At 46.0% G+C, this 12247-nt stretch overlaps 1 protein-coding gene across 1 annotated transcript in view; it reads left to right on the forward strand.

Moving 5' to 3' along the window:
* PODXL (podocalyxin like) overlaps nucleotides 1-4949 on the forward strand; it is a 10786-nt gene extending 5837 nt beyond the window's left edge. Inside the window, exons 3-6 of the mRNA XM_029285606.1 lie at nucleotides 506-665; nucleotides 2351-2412; nucleotides 3570-3737; nucleotides 4755-4949. Coding sequence (XP_029141439.1) covers nucleotides 506-665; nucleotides 2351-2412; nucleotides 3570-3737; nucleotides 4755-4949 — 585 coding nt within the window. The remainder of the gene's footprint in view (nucleotides 1-505; nucleotides 666-2350; nucleotides 2413-3569; nucleotides 3738-4754) is intronic.
* The last annotated feature ends 7298 nt before the right edge of the window (nucleotides 4950-12247 follow it).

Here is a 12247-nt window from a genome sequence, read left to right on the forward strand (position 1 = left end):
CTCCTCTCTCTCTTCTCTCTCTCCTCTCTCTCTCTGTTCTTCCTCTCTTCTCTCTCTCCTCTCCTCTCTCTCTCACCTCTTTCTCTCCTCTCTTCTCTCCTCTCTTCTCTCTCTCTCCTCTCCCCTCTCTCTCTCTTCTCTCTCTCCTCTCTCTTTCCTTTCCTCCCTCTCTTCTCTCTCTTCTCTCCTCTCTCTCTTCTCTCTCTTCTTTCTCTCTCCTCTCTCTCTCTGTTCTTCCTCTCTTCTCTCTCTCTCTCCTCTCTCTCTTTCTCTCCTCTCTTCTCTCTCTCTCTCCTCTCTCTCCTCTCTCTCTCTTCTCTTTCTCTCTCTCTTTCTCTCCTCTCTCCTCTCTCTCTCTCTTCCCCTCTCTCCCTCTCCCTCTTTTGAATGGTCACTAAGTGAACTGTTGTACGTCAAGGACTACCTGTATCAACAGAGGTCATGGCGACTCTTCTAGTTGGCCGTCACCCCTCAGGTCCTACAACTCGTGTTCTTCTCCCTGCAGAACAGCTTGGAGGGAAGCCCACTGAAAGAGGCTCTTGTGGAGGTGATTTGCAAAGCCTTGAAGGCCAACTACGACCAGAATCAGGATGACTGTACAATATGGCTAGCTTCAGACCGAGAGGACCTCAAGAGGGTGGCTGTGGTCAAAGCATCTGTGGAAAGTAAGTGTTGCCGTTACCTCTGAGTAAGACTTAGGCAAAAGCTGAGAGTCTTGGCCTCCCTTGCAGGAAGAGTTTCATGCTGGGAATAGGGGCATCAAACATGCAAAGTGCGGAGAAGAGCAACAAAGATGATCAGGGGACTGGAGGCTAAAACATATAAGGAACGGTTGCTGGAATTGGGTATGTCTAGTTTAACGAAGAGAAGGACGAGGGGGGACATGATAGCCGTGTTCCAGTATCTCAGGGGCTGCCCCAAAGAAGAGGGAGTCAAGCTCTTCTCCAAAGCGCCTGAAGGCAGAACGAGAAGCAACGGATGGAAACCCATCAAGGAGAGAAGCAACCTAGAACTAAGGAGAAACTTCCTGACATTGAGAACAATTAACCAGTGGAACAACCTGCCTCCAGATGTTGTGGATGCTCCAACACTGGAAGTTTTTAAGAAGAGACTGGACAGCCATTTGTCTGAAATGGCATAGGGTTTCCTGCCTGAGCAGGGGGTTGGACTAGATGACCTCCAAGGTCCCTTCCAACTCCATTACTCTATTTTCCCCCCCCCACCCCCGTGGGGCTGGTCTGCATCAGGGTGTTTCATCTTGGACTTTCTAAGCCATTACTTGGTTACCCTACTCTAGACTTAGAGTCTAAGAACGTAGAATATAGAATCTTAGGGCTGGAAGGGAACCTCAGAGATCTTCTAGTCCAACGGGAACGAGTTCCGTCCTCTGAAACATGGTAGGACCAGGTTACCAACACGTCCTATAAAAACTTTTGGAGGTCATTACCTCGTGGGTGTTGAAGACCTCCGTTCGGCAAGGTGACTAACTACCAAGGGTGACAGTGTTTGTAGAGACGAACGAAGATCTAAAAATACATAAACATAAAACCTAGATCAGCCCCTTACTTACATCTGCAAGAAAGCAACCAAACTCAGAGACCACCAAGATCTTTTCTGGAGCCCAGAAGCCAACTTGGATTTGAGTTGGGTGTTGGGGTCCAAACCTAAAGCGTGGGTAGGTCAGGACAAAAAAAAAAGTAGATGGAGTCCCGATTAAGTGGCTGTTAGATTTTTGAAATTGAATCTGAACTAAAAGTAATTTCCTTCAGGTCAATTTCTTTCCATCGGGTTTATGACGCAGTGTCAGCTTTTTCGCGCTCAAGATTTGAAGATGGGTTTTCAGCTAAAATAAAAAAGGGGTGAATTTACGCAGTTTCGTTTTTATTTTATTTTATTTTTTAGCATCACCTTAATGTCTGTCGAGGTTGTCAGTCATCCAGTTCACAGTTCTGCCAATTTTCCAAAAGGCAACTTGGACTTTCTTGTTCGTTTTTTCTTGAAATCGTTTCGCTTCTCATCCAAGAAGCTTCAGTTCCATGAAGTGAAGAACCAAAGAAGCTTGGATGACGAGCGAAACGTCTTCAAATATCTTCAAACAAACCCAGAAAGTTCTCTTTCTCTGAAATGGTATATAGGGTTTCCTGCCTGAGCTGGGGGTTGGACTAGAAGACCTCCAAGGTCCCTTCCAACTCTATTATTATTGTTATTATGTCCAGTTGCCTTTTGGAAAAGCGTCTTTGGGATGTGCATCACTCCAAGGTAGCCTTGGCAAAATTTTGATAAGAACTGTTTCCTCTTCCAAGTCTACTTTCCCCTTTGATCCATTTGTTTATTTTTATTATTTTTTTAGCCCACTCTGTGGATGAGAAATTATCCGAAGCTCTGGCTACAAAGAGGGCAGAACTGGAGAAGGTAAGCAGGAAGTAGTTTTGGATAAGGTCCAGCCTCCTGGATTTCAACCAGGACACATTGTCCTCCAGATGTTGCTGAAACACAAATCCTGGTGGTCTTTCTGGACCAGACTTGCTTGGAACTGGAGTTGAGGAACATCAAGAGCAGGGGTCTTCAAATGTGGCCCTTTGATGGCTTGTGGACTTCAACTCCCAGAATTCCTCAGCCAGCCTCCATTTTGTTTGTTAGATTTAAGGCAGGGGTCTTCAAATATGGCCCTTTTATGACGTGTGGACTTCAACTCCCAGAATTCCTCAGCCAGGCATGCTGGCTGAGGAATTCTGGGACCTGAAGTCCACAAGTCACAAAAGGGCCGAGTTTGAAGACCCCTGATCAAGAGGGTTATAAGTGATGCACACAAATTTAAGCCACGTCTGGAACATCGGAGAACTGCCTTTTTCACAACCTCAGTGACAGCCAGAGACATTTATTTCAATGCCTGGTTAGAAGAGAGCTTCTCACAATTAAATCTCAGGTTAGACATCAAGATATGTGTGGACATTTTCACCTCATCATGACTTGTTATGGACACTGCTGCTGAGGAAAAGTTTGAGTCATTCTCTTAATAAGCAATCATTATCTTCCAATTTCGCCATTTGTAATTCAGGATGGAATTCTGTTTAATAAATATGGGGAAATGTATTCTTCCCTCCTAGTTATTTCATCTGAGGCAGGGGTGTCCAACCTTGGCTACTTCAAGACCTGTGGAACTTCACCTCCCAGAATCTCCCAGCCAGCCATGCTTGCTAGTGAATTCTGGGAATTGAAGTCCACAAGCCTTAAAATTACCAAGGTTTGGCAGCCCTGATCTCATGTAATATCAGTCTTCTCAAAAGTTGGGGTTCTCCAGAAGCGCTGGACTACAATTCTCATCATTTTCCACTTGGTCTACGACGGGGGGGTCTTCAAACGTGGCCCTTTTATGACTTGTGGACTTCAACTCCCAGAATTCCTCAGCCAGGCACACGTGGCATGACACTAAGCTACAGATATTCTAAGCTACAGATATTCTCCTTTATCGGTGCTACCTGCAAAGCCCTCCATGAAATTCATAGAGAATTCAAAATAGAGGTCTCTTTTTGCCTGAAGTCAGCCATTCACCTGGTATTTTTTCACAGCTCGGCGTTAACAACATCACCTATGGGGGCCAGGTCCTGGACGCCGAGTTCAAGGATCATCTGAGCCTTCCTCTGATTATCACCATCATCTGCATGGCGGCTTCTCTACTCCTGGTAGCTGCCATCTACGGCTGCTGTCACCAACGTATTTCTCACAGAAAGGACCAGGTAAGCTAGCTTGTTCTGAAATTGTCAAACGACCGCGCCATCCTGGGCTCCTTGATGCTCCCTTAGTAATTGTGTGTGTGTGTGTGTTTATTTCTTTAATCAAAGCAGACAGCTTAGCCATCTCTGCTAACTCCCATCAACTTTTGCAACTGGCTCGTGTTTTGTGACGGTCGCAGTGTCCCGGGTTCATGGGATCCCCTTTTGTTTCGGTTCCCAGAACAAGCGTGCGATTAACTTAACCCCCGCAGTGATTCAATTAACAACCACGGCGAGGATGGTTGTAACATGGGGCAAAAACTCAGTTAACTTGGTCGCTTAGTCGCTGAGCCACAGAAACGTTGGCTTCAGTTGAGGCCGTAAGTTGAGGACCACCCGTATAGCGCATGGGTGGGAGACCCAGGGGAGCATGGGAGCGACCGTATTTCCCCGAATATAAGACCCAACCGGAAAATAAGCCCCAGTTAAGATTGTCAGCGGGACGTGATTTTTTCCAGGATGCTCGTAATATAAGCCCCACCCCCAAACTAAGCCCCAGTTAGGATCGTCAGCTGGACGGATGCATTTGGTACCGTATTTCCCCAAATATCAGACCCAACCGGAAAAGAAGCCCTAGCGTGATTTGCTCGTAATATAAGCCCCACCCCAAAAATTAGCCCCAGTTAAGATGTCAGCCGGACAGATGCATTTGGTACCGTATTTCCCCAAATAAAAGACCCAACCGGAAAATAAGCCCTAGCGTGATTTTTCAGGACACTCGTAATATAAGCCCCACCCCCAAAATAAGCCCCACCCCCAAAATAAGCCCCAGTTAAGATCGTCAGCCGGACGGACGCATTTGGTACCGTATTTCCCCGAATATAAGCCCTAACTGGAAAATAATCCCTAATGCGTCTTTTTTGGAGCCAAAATTAATATAAGACCCGGTCTTATTTTCGGGGGAAAGATGGTATTTTAGGCAATTCCATCGTGACGACTCCATCCCATCTCCATGACGTCTCCGCCTTTCCTTCTGTCCAGCAGCGCCTGACGGAGGAGCTGCACACCATTGAGAACGGCTACCACGACAACCCCACCTTGGAAGTGATGGAGACCTTCTCCGACATGCAGGAAAAGAAGGTGAACTTGAACGGGGAGCTGGGAGACAGCTGGATTGTGCCCATGGACAGCCTGACCAAGGAGGATCTGGACGAGGAAGAAGACACCCATTTATAAGTGGTGGGGCGTGTTGTTGTTGTTTTTTTAAGAAAAGGAAAAGAAAAAGAGGAGAGGGGAGGGGAGTATAGAGAGAGAGAGAGAAAAGGTGGAACTTTGCGCTAAGTAGCTCTCTGCCCCCTCGCCTCAAAATGTCCGTAAAGATGAAAAAAACTCAAATCTTCAGCCACAAGTGCCGATATGCGGGAAGGATGTGGGCCCTCTTCGGAAATCTGGAAAGACAATCTCCGCTTTTGACCGTAGCGTGACCCAGCATGCTATATGAGCTGCGTGTGCTTGGCCTTCAAACGTGGGGTGCATAAAGTGAAGTTTTGGACAAGGGACCCAGGGATGTGTGTGTGTGTGTGTGTCAGTGTGTGTGTGAAAGTTGCATCTCTCAGCAGGGGAGAGCAAAGCACTTCGCACGGGGGTGTCAGGAAAGCGAGAAGCACAGCAAGTACTTGGGAGAACAGCTTCTGCGCCCACAATTAAATGTGTCTGGAGATTCTCCGTCATCCGGGTCATGGTTATCCCAAAGGTGCTTTTTTGAAAAGGTGAGCGGACTTTGTTTCTTTCTTGAAGATGCTTCGCTTCTCATCCAAGGAGCTTCTTCAGTTCTGAATGGTGGAGGATAGAAGGATTTCCGTTCCTTGGCAGTCATCTGGTCGTTAGTACTCTTCCTGAGAGTCGTTGAAGCCACTTGGAGGTTTACCTGTGCCCTGAGGGTCACCTGAGTGGTGCAAATGGGTGTAGAGCAAGGGTGTCAAATTCAATTTCATTGAGGGCCGCATCAGCATTGTGGTTGCCCTTGGGGGGGCCGGGTGGGTGTGGCCAGGGTGGGTGTGGCCTACTGGGTGGGTGTGGATGAAATGGGTGTGGCCTACTGGGTGGGCATGGCCAGCTCTACATCGTTCGATTCAAGGGTGCCTGTGGGGGCCTGGGCAGGAGTGGGACAGATCTGAGGGTCTCTGGCAGAAGGGTGTGGGACCGGGGCAAGCGCCAAGGCATGGTCCATTTCTTCATTCCTCACAAAGGGTGACACCTCCCCAGCAGGCACCCAGGGGGCGGGTCCGACGCGGCAGGGGATGGTTCCTTGCTGTTTCCAGACGGCCTTGTGGAGCTAAGACTGAATGCGTTTCAGCATAGATGGCCACCACAAAATTGTACATTGGCTCCCGGCCGGCCTGGGCCAGGGCCAAGGCAGCGGGGGCCGTTCCCTCATTGTTTCCAGGATGGCTTTGCGGGCCACATGAAACCACTTCGCCGGCCGCATCCAGCCCCCGGGCCTTGTGTTTGACATGTCTGGTGTAGAGCCTTCTTGGAACTGCTGACAGGACTGTGTTGTAAACAGGAGATAGAGGGTGACATATCCCTCCCCCTCTGTTGAGAGAGGGCTATTCAGTCTTAATGTAGATGGCCTCTTTGACCCCATTTGTCAAAGATAAACCTCCAAGTGGCCTCAACGACTCTCAGGAAGAGGGCTAAGACCAGTTCACTGCAAGGCATAGAAATCCTTCCATCCTCCGCCATTCAGTCAGAACTGAAGAAGCTTCTTGTATGAGAAGCGAAACGTCTTCAAGGAAAAACAAAGTCTCAGTTTGTCTTTCGGGAAAAAAGCACCTTTGGGACATCCACAATCAAATAAAAGGAGAAGCAGAATGCGTGGGAGGGGGACGGGAGATATTCATCAATGTGCAAGGCTGGAGTGGGGAGATTGGTTGGGTTTAATTTGCCATAAAAAGGCTAGCAATACTAAGTCTGGAAAGGAGAAAAGGGGTTAGTCGTGCCTTGAAAATGGATCCACAATTGATCCTACTTGCAATTCTCCCCAGCGGTGGGGAACTGCAAATTCTACAGGTCTCCCCTGTGTGTCTGTGTCTGTGTTTTGGGGAGTTACCAACCATTCATCCTTCCTTTCCTTGCCTTATCCACAGAGACCTAGATATGTTCCATTTAAGGGGACTGATGAAGGAATGAAGGAGCAGTGGGTCAAGGTTATCCCCACATCCTTTTCCATATAGGTCCACGAGGGCTTTGTAGAACCATGAAGCCTGGAAGGGACCTTGGGAGAGCATCTAATGCAGAGTTTCCCAATCATGGCAACTTTAAAGTGTGTGGACTTCAACTCCCAGAATTCCCCAGCCAGCCGCTTCCAACCGAAACAAAAAGATTCTCGCAATCTTCTTTAACTAGATTTATTGAAAGGGAGAAAAGAGTTGAGTTGTAGAAATCCTGGCCGCTGGATACATTTAAATAGCACCTCATTTATCTTTGTTTCCGGTGGAGCTTTCTCGATCCTCTCCCTAACCATCCACGGTGCTCTGGGGAGATGGCTATTCATGGACCAGGAAGAATGTGGGGAAGTTTTGTACTTGTCCTGTCATTGTTTTTCAACCTTGGCAACTTTAAAGGATGTGGACTTCAGTTCCCAGAATTCCCCAGGCACCCATGCTGCCTGGGGAATTCTGGGAATTGAAGTCCACAAACCTTAAAAGTTGCTAAGGTTGAAAAAACAGTCATAAAGTATTTGGCAAGCTTTAAGATATCTTCAAAGGCTTGGAGAAACTCACAATATATGCCAGGGTAAGTGAGGCCAGCCAAATTGGGGTTTACATTTTTGCAAACATCAGCTTTTGCTGGTGTCCTCAAGCAACATAGTGTTTTGGTTTGTTTGGGGCTTTTTTGCAAGCAAAGAGACCTCCAGGAACTGTTTGCAGAACCCTCCTGAACATCTGAATGGTCAGTGGTGGTCCTTTGAAGAATTGATTGGGAACCTGGCCAGAATAGAGAGCACTAAAAAAAAGGGAAAAAAAGGTAGCAAAACGAACGCCGCAACTGACGAGTGCCGAATTTTCGCCTTAAAAAGAGAGCGAGCCCTGAACAAAAACCATCCTTGTGCCTTTTTTTTATGGGAGTAAAATGTTGCCTGTAATTTGCAGCTAGACCACAAGAGAGGTCATTTCGTTTCTCGCTTCCAAGCGAGTGGAGGGGAAAAAAAAATAATCATTTCTGTAGATTTACAGTAGTGGCCGAAATTGTGGAAACCTTTTGGGAAAAGTGTATTTTTCAGGTTTGATGGCTAATAACACCACTTTTTTTTGGAGTAGTACCATAAAATTATATATCAATGGAAAGATAATTTAATCAAGAATGTAATGCAACAAAGTTGGTTCAATTGTCTGTACTGTATTCTATGAAAAGTTATAGCCAAATAACCAGAAAATGGAAGCACAACTTGCTTAGGTTGATCTCAGGTAGCTTTCCTTCCTCTGATTGTAGCCAATGAGCGTGAGTGTTTAGAGAGCCAATCAGGTGTCATCTTGTTTTGGCAATGGGCCAATCAGATCACAGCAGGATCCAGTGATTGATGTCATGTATTGAAGCTGAGAGGAGGACATTTGTCAGTGTGTTGTGTGATGGCTATCAAGTTGGTTGGGGGTTTTTTTGTGTTCTTTCACTTAGTGAGCTTGTAAAACGTAATAAAATTAAAGTAATGGTGCAAAGAGTTGACTGGTCACCCAGAAAGCGATGTAAAATAGTATTATTAAGTGAACAAGGCTACAGTTGTAAAGAAATTAGAAGAAAAATGGGTGGAAACTTAACCAAAGGTGGCATTTCTACTGTACACTTTTCCGAAAAGGTTTCCACAATTTTGGCCACTACTGTATTAGTGGGCTTTATTGCCAGCGTGGAAGAATTTTGGGATACTGGCAGAAGGATCAGGAGAGTTTACATCACTCCAGCCATTTTTGGACCATTTGCCACGGAAACATATTGTGGCCTCTTCCCGGTGTTGCAAAACGGGGTTTTCCGAATGACAACTTTAAGCCAAAGCTCAGCCTTTAACACAGGCAATCCTCAAGTTACAACAGTTCATTTAGTGACTGCAAGTTATAACGGCACTGGAAAAAAAAGTGACTTATAACTTCTCACCGTTGCCACATCCCCGTGGTCACGTGATCAAAAGTCAGAACGCTTGGCAACTGACATGTACTTAGGACGGTTGCAGTGTCCCAGGGTCATGTGATCGATCCCCTTTGGCGACCCTCTGACAATGGAGAAGCTGAATTCGCTTAACACCCGTGTTACTAACTTAACGACTGCAGCGTTTCCCTTAACAATTGTGGCGAGAAAGGTCGTAAAATGGGGCAAAAATTCCACCGCTGTCTTGCTTAGCGGAAATGTGAGGCTCAGTTGTGGTCGTAAGACGAGGACTACCTCGGATGTGGGGAAAAAACGGATGCTTGCATCCCCGACGTGTCTTCGAGACGAGCAAGGTGGCGGTCCCACGGCCCTACTCTGGAGCCCATCAACGCAGCCCTTTCAACTCCTGTTTGTAGGGAAGGCAAGGAAGTGGGAAGATGTCAAGCCTGCCAAGGAAAATAATTGGAAGGAAACTTCTGAAAGAAACGATAAAAAGCAACCAAAGGCTTGATAATAATGAAACCCGAGTAAAAAAAAAAAATCCCGCCCGCTCGTAAGATCTTTGGGAACAGAAAAGAGATAACAGGATGGGTGGGATCTCAGATGCTTCCTTAAAAGATGGATTTATGGTGCCTAAATGGTGAAAATGTGGCTTTTTTTAAATTAAAAAAAAAGACAAAGGGTTCTTTGGCATTCCCTGTTAGAAATAGGATTTATTCGGATATTTGTGGAAGTGGGAAGTCACAGTTCTGGAGGATGGGCGAGACAAACTTTAAGTAGTTGGCAATCCATCCTCAGCTCTGACGTCAAAAATCAGGGAGTGTTTTTAATAAAACACCTTTTATTAATGGCTAGGAAAACGAGGTGGAGAGAAAGGAATTTAACATGTATTAGGAAGTTAAATGTTGGAACCCAGGCTCTACGTTGCTGATAAAATATTAAGCATTTGTGATTGTAAAAAAACCAATAAAAATAAAATCAGGGGGTGTTTTTAATAAAACACCTTTTATTAGTTTTGTATGGGGTATTTTTAGAGTAGGCCTGTTATTTAATTTGATTTTAGAACAGAAACTTGCGTATATTTATCGTGGTTTTTATTATCGCCTGTTCACCGCCCTGAGTCCCGTAAAGGAGATAGGACAGTATATAAATTCAATAAATAATAAATAATAATAATAATAGTGGCTAGGAAAACGAGGTGGAGAGAAAGGAATTTAACATGTATTAGGAAGTTAAATGCCTGAACCCAGGCTCTACGTTGCTGATATAAATATTAAGCATTTGTGATTGTAAAAAGATAATAAAAAATAAAATCAGGGAATGTTTGTCAATCTCAGCAACTTGAAGACGGGTGGACTTCAACTCCCAGAATCCCCCAGCCAGCCAAGGTGGTGAAACGCTGAAGTAGAGATTCATATTACTAGAACTTAATTTTGCCATTGGAGATGGAGGAAGACAGGCCTGGTTCATCCAACAGACACAAGTCTAAATATTGGTTTGGCTGTGGCGTTTTTGCTTGTGGTCTAAGATTAAGAACCTGACGTGCCCGACGGCAAATGGTGGTTTATTCTGCAAAGCAGGCCTAAGGAAATCATGGCTTAATGTAGCCTGTGAGCAGAGGCTGATGACGTGGACTTTCATGGCTATGTCCCTCCACAGGTAGTCCTCAACGTAACGACCAAAACTGAACCCCAAATTTTCATGGCTAAGCAAAACCGTTGTTTTGCTCCATGTTACGACCTTTTTTGCCGCAGTTGTTAAGTCAGACCCTACAGCTGTTAAGTTAGCCGCACACTTGATTAATGAATCTGATTTTCTCATTGGCTTTGCTCGTCGGAAGGTGGCAAAATGGGATCATGTCACCCTGGGACGCTGCAACCGTCCTAAGTACATGCCAGTTGCCAAGCTTCTGAATTTTTGATCAGGTGATCCTGGGGACACTGAAGCTGTTGTAAGTGTGAAAAGCAGTCATAAGTCACTATTTTCAGTGCTGTCGTAATTTCAAAAGGTCACTAAATGAAGAGCTAATAATAATAATAAAGTTGGAAGGGACCTTGGAGGTCATCTAGTCCAACCCCTTGCTCAGGCAGGAAACCCTATACCATTTCAGACAAATGGCTGTCCAGTCTCTTCTTAAAGACTTCCAGTGTTGGAGTTGTAAGTCAAGGACTTACCCATCCGTGGTCCATTGGGAACTGGCCCGCATGAGTGGTCAGCAAATGCGCAAAGCTCCATTTGTCCGTATGTGGGATTAAGTTGCGTACGCAAAACCATCCCCTCCCCCCCCACTCCACTCGCCGCCGGCGGTCCACAGTGTTGGAAAGATTGGGGACCGCTGCTGTAAAGCACTGCGGGGTGATATATATAAGTCTAGGTGCTATTGCTATTAAAAATGGTCTGGAGGTTGAGACATCCCTCACTAAAGGAGCTTAAAATTTAAACTGCATAAGCCAGAGGTCCCCAATCTTTTGGGCACCAGGGACTAGTAACATGGAGAGAGGTTTTCCCACAGACCAGAGGGGGTGTGGTTTTGTGTGCTGTCTACATCCCGCGGATAGGGCTTTCCTTGTTTATGCGGACCGTTTGCTGGCATGCCGCTGCCCGGTACTGGTCCACAAAATGGGGGTTGGGGACCCCTGGCATAAGCCATTGAAGCAGACATTCACTTGAGTTTGATGTAGGGGGAAATGAAGGTTTAATTGGTCAATTCTCCAACTTATCTCCTTGAGTTTCTTGATTAAGCTAAACATTTTGCAGAGACATTATTTAGAGTAGAGGTCCTCAACCTTTGGGGCACCAGGGACCGCTTTCGTGGAGAGAGGTTTTTTCCGCAGCCTGGAGGATGCGTGTTTTGTGTGCTGCCTGCATCCCGCAGATGGGGCTTTGCTGGTTTGTGCGGACCGGTTGCTGACATGCTGTGGCTCAGTTCCGGTCCCCGGACAGGGGGTTGGGGACCCACAATTTAGAGCAAGCTCCTGCACAAAGTCATTTCCACGATTCATTCAAGTGAGTTTTGGGACAACACCAGCGTAGTTTTTTTTTCCCCCAGGATCCGTGTTACAGCAAAGGCGGTGGAGCGTGGCGACCTCAAGTAAGAAGGATTTGCTAACTAACCTCCATTCAGCAATGGATTAAGAAGCACAGGCTATTTGTAGCTTTGCTTATTTTGGAGCTGAAGTATTTCAATCTTTTTTCCCCTCCCCTTGCTGACAAATCCTGTATGCAAATCAAAAGGGCAATCTACCAATTTACCTGGGACAGATCTTTAGGGTAAAAACATTCCAAATTAGCAACTTAAGGATCAAACCATCTTGCCCTCATCTGCCTGCAGGTTTTTTTGTGGGTCACTACTGTGCCTGTCGTGTTTTGTGTTGCGCATAAGAAGCAAAGATAAG

Source organism: Protobothrops mucrosquamatus, unplaced genomic scaffold, assembly GCF_001527695.2.
Source record: "Protobothrops mucrosquamatus isolate PMUCROS unplaced genomic scaffold, P.Mucros_1.0 scaffold1930, whole genome shotgun sequence".
Lineage (NCBI taxonomy): Eukaryota > Metazoa > Chordata > Lepidosauria > Squamata > Viperidae > Protobothrops > Protobothrops mucrosquamatus.